Source organism: Puma concolor, chromosome B1 (assembly GCF_028749965.1).
Source record: "Puma concolor isolate L17-30 chromosome B1, mPumCon1.1.hap2, whole genome shotgun sequence".
Classification (NCBI taxonomy): domain Eukaryota; kingdom Metazoa; phylum Chordata; class Mammalia; order Carnivora; family Felidae; genus Puma; species Puma concolor.
The window spans coordinates 24,702,507-24,729,956 of NC_141670.1; the positions used below are offsets into that span (position 1 = coordinate 24,702,507).

The 27,450-nt window shown below is 36.0% G+C and overlaps 1 protein-coding gene across 7 annotated transcripts in view; it reads left to right on the forward strand.

Annotated features, from left to right (window-relative positions):
- Positions 1 to 27,450, forward strand: part of SGCZ (sarcoglycan zeta) — a 1,128,389-nt gene that overhangs the window by 1,088,902 nt on the left and 12,037 nt on the right. For 6 of the 7 annotated variants that reach the window (XM_086703312.1, XM_086703307.1, XM_086703309.1 and 3 more), the window contains 2 exons: positions 10,286 to 10,358; positions 23,933 to 24,056. In XM_086703312.1, coding sequence (XP_086559438.1) covers positions 10,286 to 10,358; positions 23,933 to 24,056 — 197 coding nt within the window. Of the gene's footprint in view, positions 1 to 10,285; positions 10,359 to 12,552; positions 13,985 to 23,932; positions 24,057 to 27,450 lie in introns of those variants that run through there. The other variant, XM_086703313.1, reaches the window with a different exon arrangement.

Genomic DNA, 27,450 nt, shown 5'->3' on the forward strand with positions numbered 1-27,450 from the left:
ATGAGTCTCTTGTAGACAGCAAATAGATGGGTCTTGTTTTTTTATCCATTCTGATACCCTATGTCTTTTGGTTGGCGCATTTAATCCATTTACATTCAGTGTTATTATAGAAAGATACGGGTTTAGAGTCATTGTGATGTCTGTATGTTTTATGCTGGTAGTGATGTCTCTGGTACTTTGTCTCACAGGGTCCCCCTTAGGATCTCTTGTAGGGCTGGTTTAGTGGTGACAAATTCCTTCAGTTTTTGTTTGTTTGGGGAAGACCTTTATCTCTCCTTCTATTCTAAATGACAGACTTGCTGGATAAAGGATTCTCGGCTGCTTATTTTTCTGTCTAGCACACTGAAAATCTCGTGCCAATTCTTTCTGGCCTGCCAAGTTTCAAAAGAGAGATCAGTCACGAGTCTTATAGGTCTCCCTTTATATGTGAGGGCACGTTTACCCCTTGCTGCTTTCAGAATTTTCTCTTTATCCTTGTATTTTGCCAGTTTCAGTATGATATGTCGTGCAGAAGATCGATTCAAGTTACGTCTGAAGGGAGTTCTCTGTGCCTCTTGGATTTCAATGCCTTTTTCCTTCCCCAGTTCAGGGAAGTTCTCAGCTATAATTTCTTCAAGTACCCCTTCAGCACCTTTCCCTCTCTCTTCCTCCTCTGGGATACCAATTATGCGTATATTATTTCTTTTTAGTGTATCACTCAGTTCTCTAATTTTCCCCTCATACTCCTGGATTTTTTTTATCTCTCTTTTTCTCAGCTTCCTCTTTTTCCATAACTTTATCTTCTAGTTCACCTATTCTCTCCTCTGCCTCTTCAATCCGAGCCGTGGTGGTTTCCATTTTGTTATGCATTTCGTTTAAAGCGTTTTTCAGCTCCTCGTGACTGTTCCTTAGTCCCTTGATCTCTGTAGCAAGAGAATCTCTGCTGTCAGCTATACTGTTTTCAAGCCCAGCGATTAATTTTATGACTATTATTATAAATTCACTTTCTGTTATATTATTTAAATCCTTTTTGATCAGCTCATTAGCTGTTGTTATTTCCTGGAGATTCTTCTGAGGGGAGTTCTTCCGCTTGGTCATTTTGGATAGTCCCTGGCGTGGTGAGGACCTGCAGGGCACTTCCCCTGTGCTGTGGTGTATAACTGGAGTTGGTGGGCGGAGCCGCAGTCAGACCTGATGTCTGCCCCCAGCCCACCGCTGTGTCCACAGTCAGACTGGTGTGTGCCTTCTCTTCCCCTCTCCTAGGGGCGGGATTCACTGTGGGGTGGGGTGGCCCGTCTGGGCTACTTGCACACTGCCAGGCTTGTGATGCTGGGGATCTGGCGTCTTAGCTGGGGTGGGTAGGCAAGGTGCACGGGGCATGAGGGGCAGGCTTAGCTTGCTTCTCCTTAGGTGATCCACTTCAGGAGGGTCCCTGTGGCAGCAGGAGGGAGTCAGATCCGCTGCCCGAGGTTTGGCTCCGCAGAAGCACAGCGTTGGGTGTTTGCACGGAGTGAGCAAGTTCCCTGGCAGGAACTGGTTCTCTTTGGGATTTTGGCTGGGGGATGGGCGGGGGAGATGGCTCTGGCGAGCGCCTTTCTTCCCCACCAACCTGAGCTCTGTCGTCCGGGGCCTCAGCAGCTCTCCTTCCCTTTGCCCTCCAGCCTTCCCGCTTTCTGAGCAGAGCTGTTAACTTACGACCTCCCAGACGCTAAGTCGCGCTTGCTGTCGGAACACAGTCCGTCAGGCCCCTCCGCTTTTTGCCAGCCAGACTCAGGGGCTCTGCTTGGCCGGCGAGCCGCCCATCCGCCCCGGCTCCCTCCTGCCAGTCCGTGGAGCGCGCACCGCCTCGCTGCCCTTCCTACCCTCTTCCGTGGGCCTCTCGTCCGTGCTTGGCTCCGGCGACTCCGTTCTGCTAATCCTCTGGCGGTTTTCTGGGTTATTTAGGCAGGTGTAGGTGGAATCTAAGTGATCAGCAGGACGCGCGGTGAGCCCAGCGTCCTCCTACGCCGCCATCTTCCCTCTCCCCTCCAATAGAATAATTAATGCGTTCATGCTTTCATTCTTCCATTCCCAATTCTTTCTTTCACTTACTGACCTCAACGATATATCAGAAGATCAGTGCTAAGTGTACAAAATTAGTTAAGACGAAGTCTTTGAGTTCAACGAACTCATAAGTTACCAGATAAGAATTCAAATCAAATTGCACAGCAATGTGATAAATGCTATACCAGGAATTTTCACAGGGGGCTGAGGATGCTGACCAGATAGAGGAAGAGCAGAAAGGACCCAGAACATGTTTGTTTCACAGAGAAAATAATCTAGAATCAGCCCCTCAAAAATCTGTAGAGATCATTATCAAAGGGGAGAGAGGCTGAGGGGTAAGTTGGGACGAAGTAGTATTCATGACAGTTCGTAAACATTTCAAAATCTGCAAGAGTTTTATTGTCACTCAAGTGTAAAATGCATAGATAGCACTGCTAAGAGGTAAATTCTACTAAGGCATTTGGGCTTGACTTCTATAGGCGATTGGATTCTGGAAGCATTTTAAGTGAGAATTGCACAATAAGTTTTGTTTTAGAGTGTTAGATGGCAGTGGTATGGAGGAATAACTGAGAGAAAACAAAAGTGATATTGAAGTTGTGGAAAGAAGTAAACTAATACTGAAATTGAACACAGGAGGACATCTCAGCATACTTCCCAGTTTCTTTTTCTTTTTTTAACCTTTTTTAATGTTTATTTCTTTTTGAGACAGAGCATGAGCAGGAGCAGGAGCATGAGCATGGGAGGGAGCAGAGAAAGAGAGGGAGACACAGAATCTGAAGCAGGCTCCAGGCTCTGAGCCATCAGCACAGAGCCCAACGCAGGGCTCGAACTCATGAACCACGAGATCATGACCTGAGCTGAAGTCGGATGCTTAACCGGCTAAGCCACGCAGGCGCCCCCTGCCCAGTTTCTGAATTACTATTCTACCATTCATTAAACTAGCATTAAAAACAGGAGGAAAAGAAAAACTTTCAAGAGAAGGTCCTTAAAATATTGATCGTTATCAATATTGCTACTGATACATCAATATGTAAGGCACCATGTTGTGTACAAGAATACAGTGGAATATGAGCAATATGTCTGTAATTTTTTAGTTTAGATGGGGAATAACACATAATTTAGAATGAGTGTGACAGGTAGTACACCCTAAATATGTTGAGAGGATGAACAGATTACATTTACCCGAAAAGGTGGGAAAAATTAATAAAGAGATTTCATAGCTAAGTAAAGGAGAAGAAGTCTGAGCAGGTGGATGGGCTCAGATTACAAAAGTTTTGTATGCTAGGCAGAAGCAGTATCCAAGAATTTAAATGTTTCTACTTCTCTCTGGCCTCCTTCCCACGATGTGCCTTTCCCGATTCCTTTGTTCCTCTTCCATCTGGCTTTTCTCTTTTTTCTTCTCTCTCACTCTCCAGAACAGCTAATATTCCATGCCAGGCCTTAGCCTTCTCTCCTGAAGCCCTTTTTGACAGCTGATATGGAGGCCCTAGGGACGCCCAGTCTCTTCCTGGACAGCAAGCGCTGCCATGTTCTTCGTTTCACTTGCAACAACTTCAGAGAGACATTTAATGAAAGTCTATCTTATACCAGATAAAGTGCTAGGAAGTGGCACTACAGAGTGAAAAAGGCCCCTGATCTCAAATACAATACAAAAAAGATTTTATAATTTGAAATTATAATTAATTATGATTTTATAATTTATAATTTTATATAATTTATAATTTACAATGGAAAGGGACTTTCAATATAATTAACCAAAGAATTTATGTGCATTCAATAGCACAGGTTCAAACTTGGCGATAATGAATAAATAGGAATACTTTTGCCCCTGAGAGCTCAGTGAATTCACTCTGGACTTCAGCCCCATTCCAGTGGAGGAATTTAAAGTACTGTCCATCTAAAGTTTATTTATTACTATTATTTAAGTCTCCTAACTGTCCTATGGACTGGATATTGAAGGTGCTGCTGCTACCATTAGTGAGATTCCACCTCTTTAAGTTCTTAGTGCTAATTGCTAGCTTGGAATTCTTATAAATTCCATGACTGAGATTTCACATTGAGAAGAGAAATATCCTCAGGAATGGCGTCCTGTACTGCTCTTTCCTTAACTTTTCTTTTGACTATTTTTTAAAAAGTTTATTTTTTGGTGGGGGGGGGGGTTCAGAGAGGAGACACAGAATCCCAAGAAGGCTCCATGTTGTGAACACAAACCCAGCACAGCTCAATCCCAAGAACCATGAGATCAACACTGGAGCCCAAATCGAGAATTAGAAGCTTAACCAGTGGAACTGCCGAGGTGCCCCTTCCTTTGACTTTTAAAAGGGAGGTAAAGCCCTGGTGGAGTTGATGACTGTTTTACCAATCCAGCTACTCCTATGATGAATTTCTGATAACCCCACGCAGAGAGCTAAGTATAAAACACAGAAAAATCGCAGCTATCCATTGTAGTTAGTAAAGGACCTGCTATGCATTTTTGTTTTCATTTTTCTGCAGTTGTTTAAGCATTAGGATAAAGTTCAATTAAAAGGGAGATTATGCTGGACATAACTATTTAGAAGAAACTTGTTTCTCAGGTTTTTGGGTGTTGATCGATCTTATCTGGTAACTAAGCAGCTGCATTAGGGAATTCCTTGACTACTGAATAGAGTCTTGATTAATAAAATTAATTCACTATTTAAGAATCTCTTTACAGCGTCTAAATTTCAGATTTCAGAATTCAGCATGAGACCATGTAACTTGAAGCTGACATTTTAGGATCAGTGATTTCACGTACTAACGACTGGACCCATGGTGGTCCATTAACTCTACAAACACAATGTGTATGTCTTCTGTGGCTGATTTTCATAAATGAAAGTGACAGAGGGAATTAAGGAATACTGAATTCTTACAGCGAACCAGGCACATTTATATCCTATTTAAGAAAACCCTAACCCAACCTGTAAGGTTGTTATTTCTATCTTTATTTATATCTATGGAAATTGAAGTTTGGACAGATGAAATGATTTGCTGAAGTCATTTAGGTAAGAATGAAGGAGCTGGAGTTGTCTCCTTCTGTCTGCTGACTTCAAAGTGCCTAGTGTATACATCAGAAAACCTGAAGGCCAAAATTCTAGCTCACCAATGCGGTATTTAATTTCTCTGATTACAGCTTCCTCATTTTTCAGATGTAAACAATATATTATCTACTTACATTAAAAATGTCTGTGAGAGGGACCCCTGGGCAGCTCAGTCAGTTAAGCATCTGACTCTTAATTTCGACTCAGGTCATGATCTCACAGTTGTGAGCTTGAGCCCAATGTTTCGACGTTCTCGCTGGGAGTGGAGCCTGCTTGAGATATTTTTTTTCTCTCCCTCTCTGTCTGCCCCTCCCCCACTCACTCTCTCTCTAAACAAATAAAAATGTCTGTGAGAAAAAATGAGATAATTTATGTCAAATTAATATTTCAAAGCACAGGGGTATCTTTGTTTTGCTTCCATGTGTATTACTGATCACAGGTGTCTCCACACAAAGCCAATGACCTCATAAAATTTTCTCTGAAATTAGCTGTAATGGAATTTATGAAGCTAGTGGCCAGAAAAACATCACATTTCACAGAACATACATACATATAAATGAACATGAACATAAATATAAATATAAATATAAATATAAATATAAATATAAATATAAATATAAATATAAATATAAATATAAATATAAATATAAATATAAATATAAATATATATTTAGTTACTATAAACTCGAGGAAGAACCTGGGAACACCAAGTATTTTTGGTTTGGTTTCTTTTTTTGGTGACCTCTGTTCTGGGGCTAATGGCAAACAACTTCAAGTAAAACATTTAGAGTATGGAAAACCACATTAGGAGGGATATGTAAATTTAATTTTAATGGCATTTTTCATTTTGTGTGGAGGATGGCATTTTATGTTAGGCATTTGTAAAAAGTAGCATTCTACTTACACTGTCTTAAACTGTCTTTAAATGTGGAGTAGGATCACAGTCCATGTATATAGTCTTTCTCCTCCCCAGCAAAGCAGAATATGCCATCCTGCTTACTTGGTTTTGAAGCCAGTTGTTATCATTGAATGACATCCAGTGTTTTTTTGACCCAAAAGTTTGCTTGTCTCATCTTTCCTGACCTTTACAATAGTCAACAGTCTATGTTTTCCCCAAGTCTTAAAACATCATCATCACTTTAAACTGATACACCCTTCAACATCTATACAGTCAAGCAGAATAGAACATTAAACCCTTTTGAATGGTCCCTTAAAACAACATTAAACAACAAATATTTGGGGCGCCTACGTGGCTGGGTTGGTGGAGGTCTGACTCTTGATTTCAGCGCAGGTCATGATCCCAGAGTTGTGAGATCAAGCTCCATGTTGGGAGCATGGAGTTGGCTTAGGATTCTCGCTGTCTATCTCTCTCTCTCTCTCTCACTCTCTCCCCCCCCCCCCCCCGCCATACCCCTTCCCCAGCTCACTTGTGCACATGCTCTCATTCCCTCTCTAAAATAAATAAATAAAGGGCACCTGGGTGGCTCAGTGGGTTAAGCTTCATCCGACCTCAGCTCAGGTCATGATCTCACAGTCTGTGAGTTCGAGCCCTGCATCAGGTTCTGTGCTGACAATGCAGAGCCTGCCTGCTTGGGATTCTCTCTCTCCTTCTCTCTCTGCTCCTGCCTCACTTGTGGTCTCTCTCAAAAATAAATAAATAAACTTAAAAAAGTTAATTAAAATAAATCAAATAAATTAAAATAAATAAGTAAATAATACAATAGAATAAAATTTAAAAACAAGTTTATTTACTCAACAAGTTACATACATATTATATATATTATGATATAAAAGTAAACATCTGCGTTTTGCACCTTCTTGTCCTTTTTCTGTCCCTCTGTCTTTTCGGTTTCCGTGGACTTTATAGCTTACAATGTGAAAATTCATCACACATTCCTTCTTTTCCTGAAATGAGAGTAAATGTGGTCTGTACACATCTGTACTCTTGGTACCAAATACATGTTGACTGATGGTTAGGGTCACCAGGTATAATACATGATGCCCAGTTGAAATATTTTTTTGAGGATAGGTTACAATTCATTTATTTTTAAAATATTTTTTTATTTTTTATTTAACTTCCAGTTAGTTAACATACAGTGTAATATTAGTTTCAGGTATACTATATAGTGATTTAATTTTGAATTTCAGATAAACAACACATCAATTTTACTCTAAATATGACCCATGCAAATATCGCACATTTATATTAAAAAATATTTCATATTTATCTGAAATTCAGAATTAATGTGATCCCCTATATTTTTAATTGCTAAGTCTGGCAACCTTACTAATCATCTGACATTTGTAAAAATTCCCAATTCCAAGGAAATATGTATTTTAGGGGCACCTGGGTGGCTTGGTTGGTTAAGTGTCCAACTCTTGATTTCGGCTGAGGTCGTGATCTCAAGGTTCATGAGTTTGAGCCCTGCATCAAGCGGCCAGCACAGAGCCTACTTGGGATTCTCTGTCTCCCTCTCTCTCTCTCTCTCCAATCCTGCTCATATTCTCTCTCTCTCTCTCTCTCTCTCTCTCTCAAAATAAACAAATAAGCTTTCAAAAATTACAAAGGAAATACATATTTTTATTTATTTATTTATTTATTTATTTATTTATTTATTTAGTGAGAGAGAGCATGAATGAGGGAGAGGGACAGAGAGAGAATCTTAAGCAGACTCATGCTTAGCATGGAGCTGTATCCCATAACCCCAGGACCATGACCTGAGCCGAAATCAAGTGTCAGGTGCTCAACCGACTGAGCCACCCAGGCGCCCCAGAAATATGTATTTTAATTTTGACTTTTTAGGCTGTGAGAGTATGTGCTTGCTTCAGATGGCTTTTATCTTCTTTCACTGATTTCCTTTTAAGATTATCATTATTGCTTATTAATTATTACCCCCTTGGCTCATTCTGGGACAATAATGGAGAAGTTAAGAGTACTTTTCTCATTATCTGGAGGTCTATAGTTAGTAATTTATTTATGTTATTTTATTCAGTTTTCAAGTTAGCCCCTTAGGGGATATGATTATACATTATTTCTTCAAGAATTGTTTGTTTTTAATCATCAATAATTTTCTATACTGATACTTAGAATTAAGACTTCTATCAGCTTTTAATCCTCTTTGAAAAATTAAAGCTTTGATAGCTTTCCCCTTTTACTTTCGCTGATATGTTCTGTGCTAAGTTACTATATGTTCCATTCCATGTTTGAAAATAAATATTGCTACTGTTCTTTAATTATATTTTTGTCATCTCATTTGGGAAGTCTTCAAAGTCATAGAATAGTGGAAATTAATTTTTAAACTTTACAGATGGATAACTATTTTTTCTGGAAGTTATATCCTCTTAAAATGATAAAGGGGTCTCTCGTTGGGATATGAAAACTTATACATTGGAATTTTTTCTCAAATGCCACCTTCACCACCATCACAAAATTAGGGTTTTATCTAAAACTGTTACTTTATTTTCAAAGACCTTATTCCTAATAATTTTCCGCTCACAGAAATAAAATACCTTATAAAATATCAAAAGAGCAAACTCCATGAAGAAATAATTGCTCTGATAGTCTGTCTATGTATCATATGCCCTGCAGTCTCTTTAACAAAACATCAACAAGTAGTAAAACCAACCCAGTGAGAGGTCAACAAATGCCAATAGCTTTTAGCTTGTAAATTGAAATCTGTAATCTTAGGAATTTACTACTGCAGAACCTTGTAAATTTATCCTTAGAACCATAATATAGATGAAACCATGTTACTGTCTTTGAAAAAAATCTCTTCCTCTCTGATTCAAGATCAAGGTCTGCATTGCTGTTTTATGTACAGGAGTTGTCTGGTGATCTCAGTATATTTCTATATAAAGCCACTTATTTTTAAGGAATTTAGGTGTTAGCTCTAATTTTCTGGTGAAAATTTCATGTTTACTGAAGAAATCATTGCTTGTTTTTCATATACTGAATCAATACATTTTTCATTGTTCTTCACAATAAGCATAAGCAACTTTATTTTATAGGTTTAAAATTTATGTATTTTATTTGCATTATTTGTATTATTTTGTATAATTTGTATTATTAAGCTGGTGTTGGGGGCCATTGAAGGAGCAGACATGACATTTTTACACCAAAATGTTTGATGAAGATTAAACCAAAAGAAAATAAAATTAATCCAGATGGAATGATCTAAAACATCTATGTGAAATTACAAAAGAACAAAAATGAGATTTTGTCATCAATATTTTTTTTGTATTTTTGAAAAGGAAGATCATTTTATTTTGCTCAGTTAAACTATGGAAAAGCTCTGGGATCCAGGAAAATCACATGGAGTCAATAAATGAAAGTGTAGATGGAATACCATTCAACTGCCTGAGCAAAGTGTTAGAGTGCATGACCTGTTCAGGTAACCAGGACCTCACATGAAGTCAACTCTACAGAAATGATTTTGAGCAGTTTATGGTTTCAGATAGAGCCTTAGTACCAAAGAAGCCAAATTAAATTGCTATTGATAATCACTCTAATAAAAGTGGGCGCTGTGTGGGGGAGAATTACCAAGTGTCCCATGAGACCTATGTCTTTAAAGAATTAATGATAGGGGCGCCTGGGTGGCTCAGTCGGTTGAGCGTCCGACTTCGGCTCAGGTCATGATCTGACGGTTTGTGAGTTCGAGCCCCATGTGGGGCTCTGTGCTGACAGCTCAGGGCCTGGAGCCTGCTTCGGATTCTGTGTCTCCCTCTGTCTCTGCCCCTCCCCTGCTCATGCTCTGTCTCTGTCAAAAATAAATAAACATTAAAAAAAAAGAATTAATGATATACTACAAAGGAGCTCCTCTCCACATTTTCATTCATGCTCTGCCATTTGTAGAAAGACAGAACTGAGTATTGTGCTCTATCCCTCCCTCAAATATACTTACCTGGGAAATAAGAAAGGGGAAGGGGATGGATCTTTGATCAGAGAGTGAAAATTCTACCTCAATCTAAACTTTTCTAAATACGGTCATCTTAAAAGTTAGCTACCAAGGGACATTTAGATTTACCCTTCTTGGCCCTTCACTACCTTGAACACTTCTTCCAATTTTTCTATTTCATTTTCTGGACTCCTGTTTCTAGCTGTCCCCTTTTTGAATGCATATTTGAGGCATAAAAATAGAGATGAAAACCAACATGTCTGTCTACTTGTTTGTATCGACTGCTGACTACTGGATTCATGTTCTGTCCAGGCACCGAAGGAGCGGTATTCGGGCACTCTGTTGAGACACCTCACATCAGAGCAGAACCTTCCCAAGACCTCAGGTAAGTTCTGGCTCTTCCACGTATGTCAGACTTTCCATCACTGTTGATGGCCCTTGGTATGTAAAGAAGCAAAATAGAAAATGTGCTACATATTTGTATAAAGAGTTGACATTCCCTGCCTACATAGTAAATGCCAAGTATTTGAGGACAAGAAAATGTGTGTTATTATTGTAAACTTCTGTATATTTTTGCCCCTAACAAACATACAATGAATATAAAAATAAATATATCAGACATGAGGAGTGTGGAAAAGGCAGTTATAGAGGAAATTTAGAGGAGAATTAATAAAAATAACGATTCCAGAAAATCCAACATAGACAATGAAATACATGACACATCTAGGCAGAAAGAAAGAGGCGGCAGAGAGTAGGAAAAAAGCTATAAATGGTCAGGGAATGTTATGTAAAGGGAAATACAAAGCAAATATGAATAGTAACCAGAAAAAGACAGAACTTAATTACCTTATGATGGATTCCTCAGTCTAGTATTTCCAATGGAATAGGTGCTTCCCGACAATGTTCTGTTTCTAAGAGGCACAGTTGTATGTAACAGCCCTCACAACCCAGAAAATTGTGAGATGACAACTTTATAGGGAATTCTCCCCAAGAAAATCACAGCAACTGTTAATAAAATTTGAAATATTAAAATCTATCAACTGACCAATGAATGACCTTGATTCAATAAATAAGGTTTGGGGTCCAGTGATATTTTATATAACTTATAGCAGTAATCATTTCACAACTTTTACGTACATGAAATCATTAGGTAGTACACCTAAAACTAATACAACTTTATATGTCAGTAAAAAAGATGTTTTATATAGTTACTCTCGGATAGATAAATTACATTCCAAAATACATTTCTATAGGATGAAAAAAAGACAATAATGGTATTTAAAAAGTAAATCACACATTAGAAATCATTTTCAAAGCTGAATCAAAGTATCAACCTGGGAGACAGTCTTTGTCTTAGAAAACACAATATAAATATTAAGCAAAACCCAAATTATTTCATAAAGATCAGGTGCAGCCCTTCTCATTTGGATGAGCGGAAAACACTGCTCAAATGAAAATAGAAAAATAAAGTAAAACGATTTAAATGTTTTAAAAAAGCCATACTTTCACAACAGTAACTTTTTCAGACCTTTATAGTTCTATGATAAAATTTTCTAAGGAACGCAGTTTCTCACTATCGCAGTATTTCGGATTCAAACCGGCTAGTTGACAAAACCAGAAGAAGGTGGCCACGATCTTCCTGTGATCAAGGCGCTTTTTTTATTAGACAAAGATAATAACTGTTTGCTCAGTGCCAAAATCCCAACTCAGTACCAAAGGATTTAGACGGGTTGAAGAGTATGTGTAAACAGCAACTCATAATGCGTTATAGTTTTAACTTAGGGCTCTTTTCTCAGTTAGGAATTCCCACATTTTTGTGTGATTATTTATTTTTTCCCTTCCCATCTAACAAAGGTGTATGTTCCCTTAGACCAACATCTGCATCTTCGTCGTTTATCTTCAGTGCTATAGCAGTCAACATATATCTCACACATAATTGTGTCTGATAAATACTTATTAATGTGAAATACTGATATAGCAAAACTCAATAACGAGGACACTGAGCGCATGTAACATAAGAAACGTGGTGGTCGTTACTGCATTATTAGGACCCAGGTGGCTCACATTGACTCCAAGTGTTTTTGAACTGTGTGTTATACAGATGCCAGAGTTAATTGATTCATTCCTTAAAAAAAAATGTTTAAATTACACCATTCTAAAAGAAACTTCTTTTTATGCCTAACAGTTTAGTAATTATATACTCAGTATATGATTTTCGTTATGAAAATCTATTGCTAAAAGAAAAATAGGATGTGTTATTTTAATTACCTTGCTGACATGTCTCAAAATTCATAAGTGTGAATGTGAATTAAATGATAATTAGTATATGGTGTTTCTGGTTTTTATTTTCTAATTATTCATCAATTATTTAAATATTGCACTAAGCTGAGTTTATCTGCTGGTGCTAAAAGCAAATTAGTAACCCCCAAGATGAGCGTTACTGATCTAAATTTGAAACTGAGACAGAAGCAAAGCACAGTAATGATGGGGGTATTCAATTATTCATTTGTGTACATGAAGATTAAAAGCAGAGTGTCTGAGAAGATCTTTACAAGTCCTGCTGACAATTTTCCTTTCAGGGCAGTAAGAAGTACTCTTAGTCGACACCTAATTCTAATCAACAAGGTGAGATTGGTTGGCCAGGTAAATCAAATGGTAATTTGGGGAGTAAGTAGCCGTGTTGTCTTTAATTTTGTTTTTGTCGAGAATAAGAGACTTTAGAAAGATACATTTCAGAAAGTTTATTAAAGAGTATAGGGAATGTTTTGGTGTGGACATGAAGTAGATTTCTATAATTTATTTATTCAACGAATGTTTGATGAGTGCTTAATGTGTGCCAAATTCTGTTCTAGTTTCCATGTGCATTTCAAACCTACACATGTAGATTTTCTATGATGTCTTACACAAAGTTATATTGCTTTTCACTAGGGACCTCTGTGTTAAAAAGGCTAAAACAATGTATATTGAGTAGTCGAGACATAAGGGTATATTTTCCCAGAATAGCACAAATATGAATGTTCTTCCTTTTTTATTTCTTAAATTAATTTAGCTAAATTATCACAGTTCAAAAGAGTGTCTGCACTTTATGGTGAGAAGTGAGGAAACCCGTTTTATATTGCCCAAAGATTGTTTGCATCTGAGTTTCATTAACTGTTCCAAGAAAAGAAAACAAAACAAAACAAAACAAAACTAATCTGGACTTGGGATCAGTAAAATGAATTAATATGTAATGATGTAGCTGGAATCTTTTCATCATGTTCATTCTTGTGTGAATATAATTTTAAACTGAAATGTTAAGTTTTGCAGGCTCCAAACTGATCTCCGAAAACACATAGCTCTCATATACGTCATTACTGTGTTCAAGGAAAAGCCACCATGTATAAGGTAGTAAGGATTTTGCACTGAGATGTTTTGTCAATAAGAGGTTCTCCTCTCCTCCCCGCTCTTCCCTCTCCCCTTTTCCTTTCTACTCTGTCTCTCTGTTTCTTTCTTCTTCCCTTTTACTATTTCATTCTATGTATGTATATATTTATTTAGAGTTGATAGCAAATGATCATTATCAGAAGCTTGTATTAGGGTGTAATCTTGGAAACATAGAGCAACAATTGACGTAAACATTTGTTTGATCTAATTTGAAGAAAGAGACCATAACTGAAAGTGCAAGTAAGCAGAAAACAAACCAACCAAAAAAATAGAGGCCACGAAAACCATGTGATTTGCAGCTGAAGAAAACTCTCCACAGCTTGAAGTGATACGACAGTAAAATTGCTTGTATATTCAGGTCAAAGTTTACATTGTGTTTTTCCCCCCTTAAAACATTTTTCTGTTCAATTTTCTATTCATTCCATCATTGAAATAAAAAATAATTCACTAAATGCCTGACACCGTGTTAAATATTTATGAAGAACCAGAAACATGATGCTTAAGTTCTGTTTAAGTTTCTATTTAGTAATTGCATCTCACAACTTACTTTTTAAAAGGAGTCTGAATTCTGTTCTCAGAATGTTGAAAGTTCTTCTAGAGACCTAGGCATTTTTTTTTTTCAAATTGAGAATTGTATAATACTATAAAAACAAAATCTGTTGCATCTTTAGTATGTAAACACAATAAAAACAGCATTTCTTGGGAAAAAAACAGGTGGTAGGGTGACTGAATTTCAACATTACTCCTTTTCTCTACAAGAATCTCTTGGTACCTACTATAAAAACTAGTCTGAAATCCGTCACTATGATTGCTATAATGCTTTCAAAATGAACACAAATAGTACTTCACTAATTCCAATGACTAATCACATAGGAATTCACAAGCTTTGCAAATAAACATGAGTTTCATTTTTCAACAGGCCCCTTTAGAGAATGTTTTGTAATAAAATGAATTAAAATGAAACCTCTACTATGTTGTAAACCCTCCTCAGGGGAGGATTGACAATTGCTATATAGGACAGAAGCAGGGCATCATTTAATTGTTAATGCTGTATTGCCAAGAGTCTACTTACCATATTGTTCTCGAAGGGAATACAGGTTTAGTCTAATTTGAGTTCCAGAGTATTCTGGAATGTTTGAGTTCCAGACTTCTATAGGACTTCTATAGGAATTCTAGGCTTATTTGAGAAGGTCATGGTATCTAGAGAAAACCAATATAACCTAAGTCTTAGTGAAATTTTATCAATTCTTTTTCTTTATGATTTTGGGGCTTTCCATCTTGTTTCAAAGGTTGTCTTGTTTTGTATTTGGGTATTTCCAGTGTTTTCTTTTAATTTTCTGTCATTTAGTTTTACACTGGGTATTTCTTAGTTTTATGTTGTGAATAAACACAGTGGGAAATTATGTTTTGAATTTTCTTCTGATTTGCTATTGAAAATTACAGCCTGTGATTTACTACTTTTTGTATTTAGAATAGATAGAACTGGAAATTATTCTTGCAGAGTGTGTTAAGGATCTAATTTTAATGTCTTCAGTATGGATAGACAATTTAGTAAGCATCATTGACTAAGTAACCTAGTATTTCCACCCAAAATGATTGCTGCATTTGTCAGATATTAATTTATCATAAATACTTTTGATCTATTTAAATTATATTGTGTGCATTGATGAAATTTATATTTTAATTCCAATCTCCTTTTGAATTGAAATAATTTCATGTTAATTTCTAATTTAAAAAAGAAAATGTCTGGGGTGCCTGAGTGGCTCAGTTGGTTAAACATCAGGCTCTATTCAGGTCATGATCTCATGGTTCCTGAACTTGAGCCCTGCTATGGGCTCTGCACTCACTCTTCCTCTCTCTCTGCACTTCATGGGATTCTCTCTCCCTCTCTCAAAAAGAAAGAGAAAGAAAGAAAGAAAGAAAGAAAGAAAGAAAGAAAGAAAGAAAGAAAGAAAGAAAGAAAGAAAGGGGGAAAGAAAGAAAAGAAAAAGAAAGAAAGAAAGAAAGAAAGAAAGAAAGAAAGAAAGAAAGAAAGAAAGAAAAGAAAGAAAGTTTTAAAAAGGAATTGCTTATTAGTTTAAAAAAATAAAGTAAATAAAAATCTGATAAATGTTCCACATACTTTTCTCCCCAGAATAGTTTAACATAATGTTTTAAGTTTCAAGAGACTCTCTTTGGATTCTTGTTGAGATTTTACTACATATGTTTATTACTTTTTTAATATTGGATTTATGATAGGAAAGTAGATACGAGTTTACTTTTATCCAAGGATATATCAGATTCTTGAATTTTCAGGTAAATAATATCAGATGTGCTTTCTAGATATCCCTCTCCCAGAAATAGCTGTGAAATACACACATTGAGTGTTATAGCATTCGTATTAATATGGTCATTTAGCAATGGAATTATATATAGTTTAGAAGCATCCCTTTTGTAATTAGTATTTTTTCATTCTTAAATTTTATTTAAATCCAAGTTAGCTAACATATCATTATTATTCTTTACTGAGTTTTAATACAGTCAATGACAATCAAACACTAGCATCAGTTGACAGTTTTCCTATTTGGATCTGCATAGGTGATGTTTTATAAACTTTAACCAAAACAAACAAAATGGATATTCCTATAAGATCTGAGACCACACCTTCTTTCCCAACACCTTATGAAAATTCTCGAACATACTCAATATTGAAAGCATCTTGCAGTGACCACCTATCTACTCCCAGCTAGATGCCTCCATTATCATTCTCCTGTAGGTCTTTAATCACATATGTACGCATTCCACTAGCCATCTGCCAGTAGATCTTATTTTTATGCATTTGAACATAACTTGTACACATCTGTACACTTTACCTGATCACTTTGGCCTGCATATCATTATCTAGTTTTCAATATTGCTTAAAGTTTTTTTATTGTAAAATAATTATACAATGACATTCACAAATAATTAAGTGCACATTTCCTGAGTTTTGACAAATGCATTTACCTGTGTAACCCAAATTCCTGTCAAGAAATGAAACATCATCATCACCCAAGAGAGTTCTCTTATGCTCCTTCCCAGAAATCACCACCACTACCCACAAGAAGCTACTTTTCTCTCACCCTTTTCACTCTGGATTGGATTAGATTGATTTAGTCCTAAATATAAAATACAATACAATATGTACTCTTCTTTGCAAGATTTCTTTCACTCCTCATGATGTTTTTGAGATCCATCCCTGTTGTCGACTGTATCAATGGTTCCTTCTGCCTTTTACTGATTAGTATTCTTTTATATGAACATATAATATTTTATGTATGTATTTTCCTAATTGATAGACACTTGGGATATAGCTGGCATATATTAAGCTTTATATGAAAATGCCAGAGCTTTCCAAAGTGATTATATCATTTTCTGCTAAAAATGAATGAGAATTTCAGCAGCTGCACATCTTCCCCAGTATTCAGTAGTGTTAGCATTCTTACTCGTTTGAACCATTCTGGTAGGTGTTTAGTGTTATTTCGTGTTTTTAATTTGCCATTACTTGATGAGTAATGATATTAATGACTTTTGCTTGTGCATATGGAACGACCATATATTGTTTAGTGACGTATCCATTTATTTATAAACTTTTGTCCGTTTATTTTAATTATGTTTTTTGTATTTTTTCTTTCATTTTTAATTTTTTTAATGTTTATTAATTTTTAGAGAGAGAGACAGAGACAGAGCAGGAGTGGGGAGGGGCAGAGAGACAGGGAGACACAGAATCCGAAGAAGGCTCCAGGCTCCGAGCTGTCCGCACAGAGCCCAGTGCCAGGCTGGAACCCAGGAACCGTGAGGTCAAGACCAGAGCTGAAGTCAGATGCTCAACCAACTGAACCGCCAAGGCGATTCATGTTTTGTGTATTTGTATTTTATATTTCTGTATTTTATCTTTGAGCTGGAGGATTATTTATATATCCTGGCACCAGTCCTTTGTAACATCTGTAACATCTGTATTTTGTGGATATTGTCTCCCAATCTATGGGTATATTCATTTTACTGATGGATTTTGAAAGGCAGCTTTTCACCTTGAAGACATCTAATTTATATATATATTTTTTAATATTTACTAGTTATTCCTTTTTGTGGCCTAAGGAAAATTTTCCTACTCCCAAGTCACAAAGATATTTTCCTTTAAAAACCTTATGTTTTAGCTTTTACTTTTGATAACAGTGGGTGGTATAGATTGAGATTCATTTTGTCCTTACAGAGATCAGTTATTTGAGCAGCATTTGTTGAAAAGACTTTGCTTTTTCTCACTGGATCACTTTACTGCCTTTGTCAAAATCAGACGACCCTACATGTTAAAATTTATTTCTAGTGTCTCAGCATTGTCTTCATTATTAGAGTTTTGCAATAAGGTTTTAAGGTCAACATTGTTCTTTTTCCAGATGGTTTTGGATATTCTGTGATCTTTGCATTAGCTACATAATCCTAGGCAAATGACTCAACCTCACTAAGATTCAACTGCTTCCTAAGTAAAATATGGATAGAGTACGCATTTCTCAGAATTGCTGGGATGATTAAGAGATAATCCATGCAAAGCTTTAAGTATAGAATGAGTTCCCAGTATTAGATGATTATAATTATATGGCTAATTCACTAATAAAGAAGGGTAAATTTAATGATGGTTGTCAATGGCTACAATATTTTATTTTTAACGTATTCTATGATTTTATTTATCAGGTAACTGAGCCCCATAGAGATTAACTATATTTAAAATTTGAGTAGAACTCTGTAGAACCTATGAGTTTCTTATTCAAAGTCCTATATTTAATTCTTTCATTAGGCCAACATATCTCGAGCACAGTAATTTTCAGTGAGTACAAACCTCAATTTCCCAGACTACTTTTTAGAAATAACTTTCATTACTTCAGTATACAGCAGAACTTTCAATACAGGGAATTATTTTCTATGATTCTACAATTTATAATATAGCTTTTAGAAGCATCCAGCTTCTAGTAATGACGGGAAAATACTATTACAATTTTATTAGTGTTAATAAAATATTACTAATAAAATAGCCAATGAAATCATCAAGCCATTTTGATAAGCTGGCATGGCTAGTAATAGGTGATGCCTACTTTTATATTTAAAAAAATTTGTATCTAAATCTATTTATTCTCTAGAGTTCTTTGGATAGGTAATGTTATAATCATAAGCCTATCTAATTTCAAAGACTTTTCAAAGTGCCTGATTGTGCTTAAACGCAAAGATTTATTCCCGGAATTCATGGAGTTTAACATGTGGAGTTTAGATGGAGGTTTACAGCAAATCTGCATACCATTTGTGGACAAAAATATTCTTTTCCTATTAGCATAGCTAGATCTTGAGACGGTGTACATTGGTATGGAGGTAATATATGTGCATATATGTAAGTGTAACTGTACATGTAATTGATAGTGGATGATTCATATATATGTATCTGTAAATGTTCACAATGATTTATGCTATCCACAATAGTGTCAGTTTTTAGGACTCCATATATGTTATGATTTTTTGCCCACAGAAAATTAGTTTATTATGCTAGATAGGCCAGCTTGTAAAAAATAGTTTGCAAGCTTACTTTAATTTTCATATTCATAAGAACTACTGTACTGCCACTTGTGAAAAGAGAATTATTAAATCCTCCAAATGGTCTAATAGTTTCGTTACATACTCTTTGAGCACTCTCTATGAGTAATTTAAGTCCTAGTGTATATTACTCATCTGCATTGGCTATTATTTAAACCAGACAGTATTATTAATAATAAAATTTATATTATTTCTTTTTTTGGCCTTTTAAATTTTCTTTTAATTCCAGTTACTTAACACACTAACTGGAATTATATTAGTGTTATATTAGTTTCAGATGTACGATAGTGATTCAACAGTTCGATACACCACCCTGGGCTCATCATGACAAGTGCAGTCCTTAATCCCATCACCTATTTAACCTATCTCCAGCTCCCCTGCCTTCTGGTAACTATAAGTTTGTTTTCTATAATTAAGAGTCTGTTTATTGATTTCTCTCTCTCTCTCTTCTCCCTTTACTCATTTGTTTTGTTTCTTAAATTCCATATATGAGTGAAATCATGTGGTATTTGTCTTTCTCTGACTTATTTCACTCAGCATAATACACTCTGGCTCCATCCATGTCATTGCAATGGCAAGACATTTCATTCTTGTTTATGGCTAAATAATATTCCATTATATGCACATACATATGTATATAATGGGAAGTTTCCATCATTTGCCTGTTGTAAATAAGGCTGATATAAGCATAGGGGTGCATGTATCCCTTTGAGTTAGTATTTTCCTATTCTTTGGGTAAATACCCAGGAGTGTGATTACTGGATAGGGTAGTTCTATTTTTAAATTTTGAGGAAACTCCATACTGTTTTCCACAGTGGCTGCACCAGTTTGCATTCCCACCAACAGTGCAAGACTGTTCCTTTTTCTCCACATCCTTGCAACACCTGTTGTTTTCTTGTGATGTTGATTTTAGCCACTTGACAGGTGTGAGGTAATAGCCCATTGATTTGCATTTCCCTGATGATAAGTGATGATGAATATCTATTCATGTGTCTGTTGGCCATCTGGATGTCTTTTTTGGAGAAATGTGTGTTCATGTCTTCTGCTTATTTTTAATTGGATTATTTGTTTTTCAGGTGTTGAATTTTGTTTTTTAAATATATTTTGGATACTAATCCTTTATCAAATATGTTATTTGCAAATATCTTCTCCCATTTTGTAAGTTGCCTTTTAGTTTTGTTGATTGTTTCCTTCTCTGTGCAGAAACTTTTTATTTTGATGAAGTCCCAATAATTTATTTTTGCTTTTATTTTTCTGGCCTCAGGGAACATAGCTAGAAAAAAGGTTGCTATAGCCAATGCCAAAAAGGTTATTGCCTACATTCTTTTCTAGTATATTTATAGTTTTAGGTCTCACATTTAGATCTTTAATCCATTTTGAATTTATTTTTGTGTATGGTGTAAGAAAGTGGTCCAGTTTCATTTTTTGGCATGTTGCTGTTCAGTTTTCCCAACACCATTTGTTGAAGAGACAGTCTTTTTCCCATTGTATAGTCTTTCCTGCCTTGTCAAAGATTAATTGACCATATGGTTGTGGAAATAAAATTTGTATTATATCTTAATGATTACCACACTTAGTTTTATCAACAAAACATACAGTTGAAGCCTGTTTAATTCAAAGTCTTCTTCACTTCATAACTTGAAGGATTTAGCAGTACTGTAAAATTGCTACCACCTTTTGAATGTTTTTTATGTATTTATTGAGTTTATATCAAGAAATGAAAATATTCTTGTAAAACTTTATTTACATGTTTTGTCTCCATTGCACTGTTACTAGAAACTCAGCCCCAGTCGTTTCAGTTCTCTTCTTTTTCCTTGGGGTTGTATAAGGATACCAAGGAGCTTACACCGTGTCAAAGATTTGGGGGCAATGTTTGGTCATTGGTAGCTTCATGACCCAAAGTAGCATTTGCCAAGAGTTTCTCATTCTTCTCTTCACTTAGTATTCCTCCACCACAGGTCACTGCCCCTCTGTCCTTTGAGAATCTTTGGTCTCTTGTCCTCAGTCGTCTTAGTCCTGAGATATCCCTACTTTCCTCAGAGCTCTAGCATCTGAAGAATAAAGGCCTTACAATGTAGAACTTGGCCTCAAGTAGAGGAACACAGAGAACAATTTGAAATCAATTCTGTTGATTTCCCATCCAAATCTTCTTTACCCCATGAATCAAGAAAACAGTTCTTCAACAGGTAGAAAAACACAGCAAGCTCTCACTGACTTTGGTTTTCTTTTGATGTGTTTGTTCATGTGCTGAATCATTTTCAACATACTAAATGGCTAGGTTTTTCTCCAACTCAAATTGTCCGTAAGATTAGGAAACTCAAAAGGTCTTTATCAGCTTCTCTGATCCATCTTCCACTGTTTGTGGCAAAAGATACTGTTTAGTGAGTGGCAGAACTCTAAGGAGACATGACAGGGAAGGAAATGCCATCAATATCTCAAAATACTACCCTACCCCATCTTTCTCTCCATTAATTCTCCTCCTAAGACATTTCTTATTGTCCTGTGAGAACTTTATAACTTTCAATTTAGAGATGTTGAAACTGGGTCTGGTTACTGCTGGTTAGTTTTCCCAAACCCATCTCTCAGTCTTTACCACCTCTTTGAATAGAGATGCTCTAAGTGTTAGCAAAGCACTCTGCTTAATGGCTACGCTGGCGATGGATACCTGAGGTCTAAAATGAAAATGAATATAACAAAAAATTTTATTAAATAAGTAATAAAGATGAGAATGGAAAGGCTCAAAAGCCCAGAAAGACATAATACATTTTAATGTTCTAGTCCCAAATGTAAACATGATGGAAATATGACACAAAAACATGTATACATTTAATATGGATGTCATAGATATCATACTATCAAATATATGAACAAGAACCTCAACCCCTTATCCTTGGAAACAAACTAAACCACATCAATTATTTGATAAAGTAAGTGTGCTTTTCCTTCCACTTATAAGTTCACTGAGTTGTGTTTTCTTGAAAGTCAGAGTCATAATTTTAGAATATTAATATGAATATTATGCATATTAACTCATTTTAATTAAGTGCCTATCTGACTTCTATTTGAATGGTTCATCAATCCAAACATATATAATTACATTTAATGTTGCGGATAATTAACCGATGAAAATAGTAGTGGTCACAGATATACTACTCAAGATGGTCTATATTTGGGGGTTTATTAGGGGAAATCAATGATAAAATACACATTTTAACAGAAATGTAGATTGAATGTGCAAAGTATGGGTATTATGAGTGAAAAAAATTATGGATGATTATTTTATTTTCAGGTTTTCAAATGCTCTGTAAAAATATGTGACTTTTGTTTTTCAAAAAAATACATCGATTAATATATATAACAATATAACAATGTTTCAAGTAGAAGATAAGTAGATAGGGTTTTATATATATATATGTGTAACATATAGGGATATATATATATTCATGTATACACATACATATATATGTAACATATAGGGATATATATATATATATATATATATATATATATATATATAAAATCTAACCCCTCCAGGGGTTTTATAAATATGCCCAAGAGGCCCATAGAAAGTTTCAGAGTTGCTTAGGTGAGTGAAAAACATTGAAAATGTCAAAATCACTTCTTCTAAATGCTGGCTCTATTCCTTCAATATCACTTTCGAGTCTAAGTTCAACTTCACTACTGAAAGAGAGCTTATCTTCAGAGATCTATTTGATGTGGTTCTCCCTGCAAAACAGCTTTGGATCTGTTGCCTCAGAGGAAACCAGTTGCTTTGGATGATGGTGAATGTGAACCTGAGGGGACTCTTGTCCTAAAGTTGTGTGGTCAAGGGGAACACACAGAGTTGCTCCCCCATAAACAGAATGTTTATCCGTATCAGGGGCCCTTTATCTTATTACACTAGCGCTTTTTACCACTGTATTCTAGCTTCCATGTTCTGCCTTCTTTTGCTCTTGCCTCTAGTTTTATATTTGGAGATAATTTGAAACTGCCTCCCCACTATCTTTCTTTTCAGGCACAACAAGCTAAAACAGTTGGTTTTGGGGCCACCTGGGTGTCTCGGTTGAGGGTGAACTGTTGATTTCAGCTCAGATCATGATCCCAGGGTTGTGGGATTGAGCCCTGTGTCAGGCTCCGTACTAAGCATTGAGCCTGCTTGAGATTTTCTCTCTCCTTCTGCTCCTTTCCCCGGCTTGCACACTCTCTCTCTCCCTCTCTCTCTCTCAAATAAATATATAAATAAACATTGGGGTTTTCTTCCCTCAAAATGTATGCAATCTTTATTCATATTTAATTAAATGAGAGGTGGATCACCGCTCATTTACTTGTTCTCTGTCAGGATAATGTCATTCATTCTGTGAACATTTTCCTGGGCCAGTAGAGGTCAGTGGATGTAGGAAATGTCTCATTTCTTCATTTTAATTAATTTCTAAACGTGTAATGAGTACTTTGAAACTTTTCAGGCTTACAGAATTTTGACTGTGGAATTCTTGAAAGTTCACAATATTAACAATTTTCATTAAAGCTCTCTCGTCTTTGTGAGACTCTTGATAGCTACATGCTAAGTTGGTAGAAATTTATTAAAACTCCATCATTAATTTTGAAAATATATAAAAGATTTAAGCAAGTAAACTTATCACGACCTACTTTTCATGTGCGTTGTGAAAGGAAACAACATAAGAAACTGTTATTAAATCATTAAGCAAATGAGAGTAAATAATTGATGTGAACAAATGAAGTTTCATAAAGAACCAAAAAATAGATAAGGCAATAAAAAAGGATCCTAAAACTCGTTTTGCCTTTTGTTTTTTTTGAAATGGCAAAGATTTTTATTTATGCCTACCTGTTTGTTTGTTTTAGTCACTAATGTTATCTTTTAGTCCATCATAATTGTTTTTTTTTTTTTTTTTACTATGAAGGAGTCTTTTGTTTTACCCTTAGGCTTGAATCACCCACCAGGTCCTTGATCATGGAGGCTCCTCGAGGGGTCCAGGTCAGCGCCGCTGCGGGAGACTTCAAGGCCACCTGCAGGAAAGAGCTCCATCTGCAATCTACAGAGGGGGAGGTGAGTTCCCAGGGGGCAAAGAGGCCCGTGACTGCTCCTCAAATTAGATGCATATTCCTCCAGGTGACATATGATGAACTGCTTCGTAAAACAGCTTAAATTATGAAAATATAGTACTTCTTGAATATGAAATTTGGTAAACCTTCTGTTATTAAAACAAAGCCCCACTTATTTTCTAGGGAACGACTTCCATTCATGAGTCAATTAGAAGTGGGGCATCTAACTTCCTGTAGTTTCAGAATTGACAGATAAACATAACTTCAAGATCATATCAAGAATAAAGGCAGGCTTTTCTTTTTTTTTTTTTTTTTTTTTTTTTCCCCTCTTTTGGTCTTCCAGAAAGTTCTTCCAGGAATTACTTGGGATGTTTATTTCTGTAGAAATGGTTCCTATGTGTCTTCTAAAAGAAAAATGAAACAAGTTATTTTACTACTTAGCCAGATTGTCATTCCCTAGATAAGGAGGTAGATACATGGCAATATTTTTCTCCCATGTTACTTTATTTCCTCCAAGAATCTCCTTTAAATCTGTTCTCATTCCATTAAAGATCACTCACTTCCTCCCCTCACTGAAGTGATGAAGAACCCTTCATCTTCCTTCTGCCAGCTTTCACTGGAGTGCCAGAGGCACACGTTCATTTCATGTACCTTATTTGCTATATACATTGTGATTACTGTATCAGCAGAATTACATTTTTGTCACTTCTGGAAATTCCTTAGCATTCGGTCTTCAGGTATTACCACTCCCCATTACCGCTCCATGGCTCTTTTCTGGAACTCTGAAGAAATACTGTGTTTCCATTCCCTTACCCTCCACATCTCTTAGCCTCTCCTTCCTAGTTTCTATTTCTCTGTCTCCCTGTGCCTCACTCTGCTTATTCTTTCAGCAATACATGCTCAGGTTTATTTTCAGTATCTAATTTCTTATTTAATCCCTCCACTGAGCTTTTAATCTTAATAATCATGCTGTTCCCTTTTAGGGTTCTCATTTGTTATTTTTTCAAATCTGCCTGGACATTTTGGTAGCTGCTGTTTTGTATGCTTGCTTTTAATTCTATTTTAATTATTTCAAATCCTTACACACAGAACCTATTGTGTATATTTTTACTACGACTCTCAAAGGCCTTGAAAGTCTAAATCAGTTCTTTTTACTGTTTCTACCAATTAAGTCCCAAAGTATTTTCTTCCTTCTTGTGTTAATTTTATTATAAGTTTATAAAGATCAAGTTGAGAAGAAAAAGAATGGAAGAATAATTTGAGAAAGATGCTCTAAAGCATTTTATACGTCTTCAGATGTAAAGATGAAGGCACAAATGAATAGAATCAAAGGAGGATGTTCCTTTGGTTAAGCCATTATCTCAGTTGTTGATTCACGATAAATTTTCCTTATAAATTTTGTTACTTTTCTATAAACAAACTTACTGGCAGGACCATATTAGCATCTTAGCAGGTATTACAACTTAAATGATCTAGAAATAGGCTTCCTAATATCTTAAGAGTACTATATCCATATTACCTTTCAAGATTTCTTTCTACTACAGTTACAGAATACAATACTTTGTCTACCACAACAAGATAGAAATCTTTCTTAAATATCTTGCATCCTTTTTGAAGAGTTGCTTTTATCATGACAATTATTGCATTCAAATTATTCATAATGAATCACACCATAATAAATATTGGTTGTTATTAATCTCTGTTCTGTTCCTATTTACTCAGCACTTTACTTATGTTCTTTAATTCAGTGTATCAGCAGAATGAATCCTTGGATTCAATTACAGGTTAGCATTTAATTGTGAATTGAATATTAGGCTATAAATAAATCATAGCCAGAGATTTTCAGCCGTTGTCATTTTTTATATTAATAATATAAAGACACAAGAAAGCACAGCACTTTATAGTAGAATAAAATTATATCTAATTTTCCTAGGAAAAAGTGTGAAGTTATCTAAAACTTTCTCTTTGTTTCACTAACTATGCACAGAAAGGCGGATTGATCATTTACTAAACAAAAGAGATAGATATAAAGTCCCTCCCTTAGACTGTTTTTGAAGTCGTTAAGATCAAGACAAACATGGCATTGAGGTAACAAAGTAACAGACAAAATGCTTAAGAATGAAATTGCACACAAAATTCTGCACTGATGAAGATTTAGGCGTTTCAGACATAATATTGCAAGGAATTTCAAATTCACTTCTGAGGACGATCTGAATCATAATATAGGGGGAACTTTGACAGTATTAAAACAGCGCAAGCCAAAAAAAAAAAAAAAGTACATTCGGTGCAATAATACAACATATTACAAGGTCACTGGGGAAGGAGAAAAAATTATTTTGCAAATTTAGATTTTCTATAACACTGATAGGCCTGATTTCAATGGGTAAGAAAGGGATAAATGAGTTCTTGGTGCAGAAAAGACAGTGGATGGTGATATAAAACCTCGGGCATGTGATCCTGAGTACCACGGAGAGTTTTAGAAAAAATGGATTATATGGTTTACATGGGCAATACAGAATAGAAATATCAATTTTAGAATATGGAGGGTGAACAGTATCACAGTAACTGCCTTCGCAGAAAAGAGATATGAGCAAGCCTGTTACCGGACTCGAGTCCTTGGACCCAGCAAGGATAGAAATGAGGCTGGACTCCAAATGTAAAAGCACAGGCAAGGCTTTAATGGGGCTAATGCTCGAGAGCCAGGGAGGCGGCACAAAGGAAGGAATCCTCAGGCTGACTCCCTGAGGAGAGGTCAGGGAGAACATTTTGAAGAAACTTAGGTGGGCAAAGGGGTGCCATGTAAGCATCTAGAGGCGGGGATTTATTAGCACCTGTGCACTTAAAGATCATGCTTCTTCATGCATCGCTTGTTTAATTGACATGTTAAATCTCTGTCCCTGGGTATGATTTTTAGTATTATAATGAGGGGGAACGTCAGTGTAAGTTCAGTACTGGGGTCCATGATGGGGCAGACTGGTTTGCAGACTGGACTGGGTTTGCTCCTCAACTGGTACTTTGCTCTGGAGAAGTGATAACAGCCAGTAGGGAGTTCTATGAGAAACGTGATGTCAGTCAGCAGGCGGCAAGGAGTTTTTCAGATACACAGGGGCTTGTTCCCAAGGTCCCTGAGGGATTTCATCCTCCTTATTCTTAAGGAGAAAGGATAAAGGTCTCATTTTCTGAAACTGCTTCCTGTTGCATGAGGCCATTGTCCCTGTCCTAACCTGGATGGGTAAAAATCTCTCATGGACTGTTCTACTGACTTACAGGATTTGAATCTTCCTGTAGAGGCACAGGGTGGAATCCTTGTGCTACCATTAGCTTGACTTGGAATTGTTGGACCCTGGAGGACACAGATTTTACTAACAGGTCAAACAGACACCAAAAATAAGTAGCAG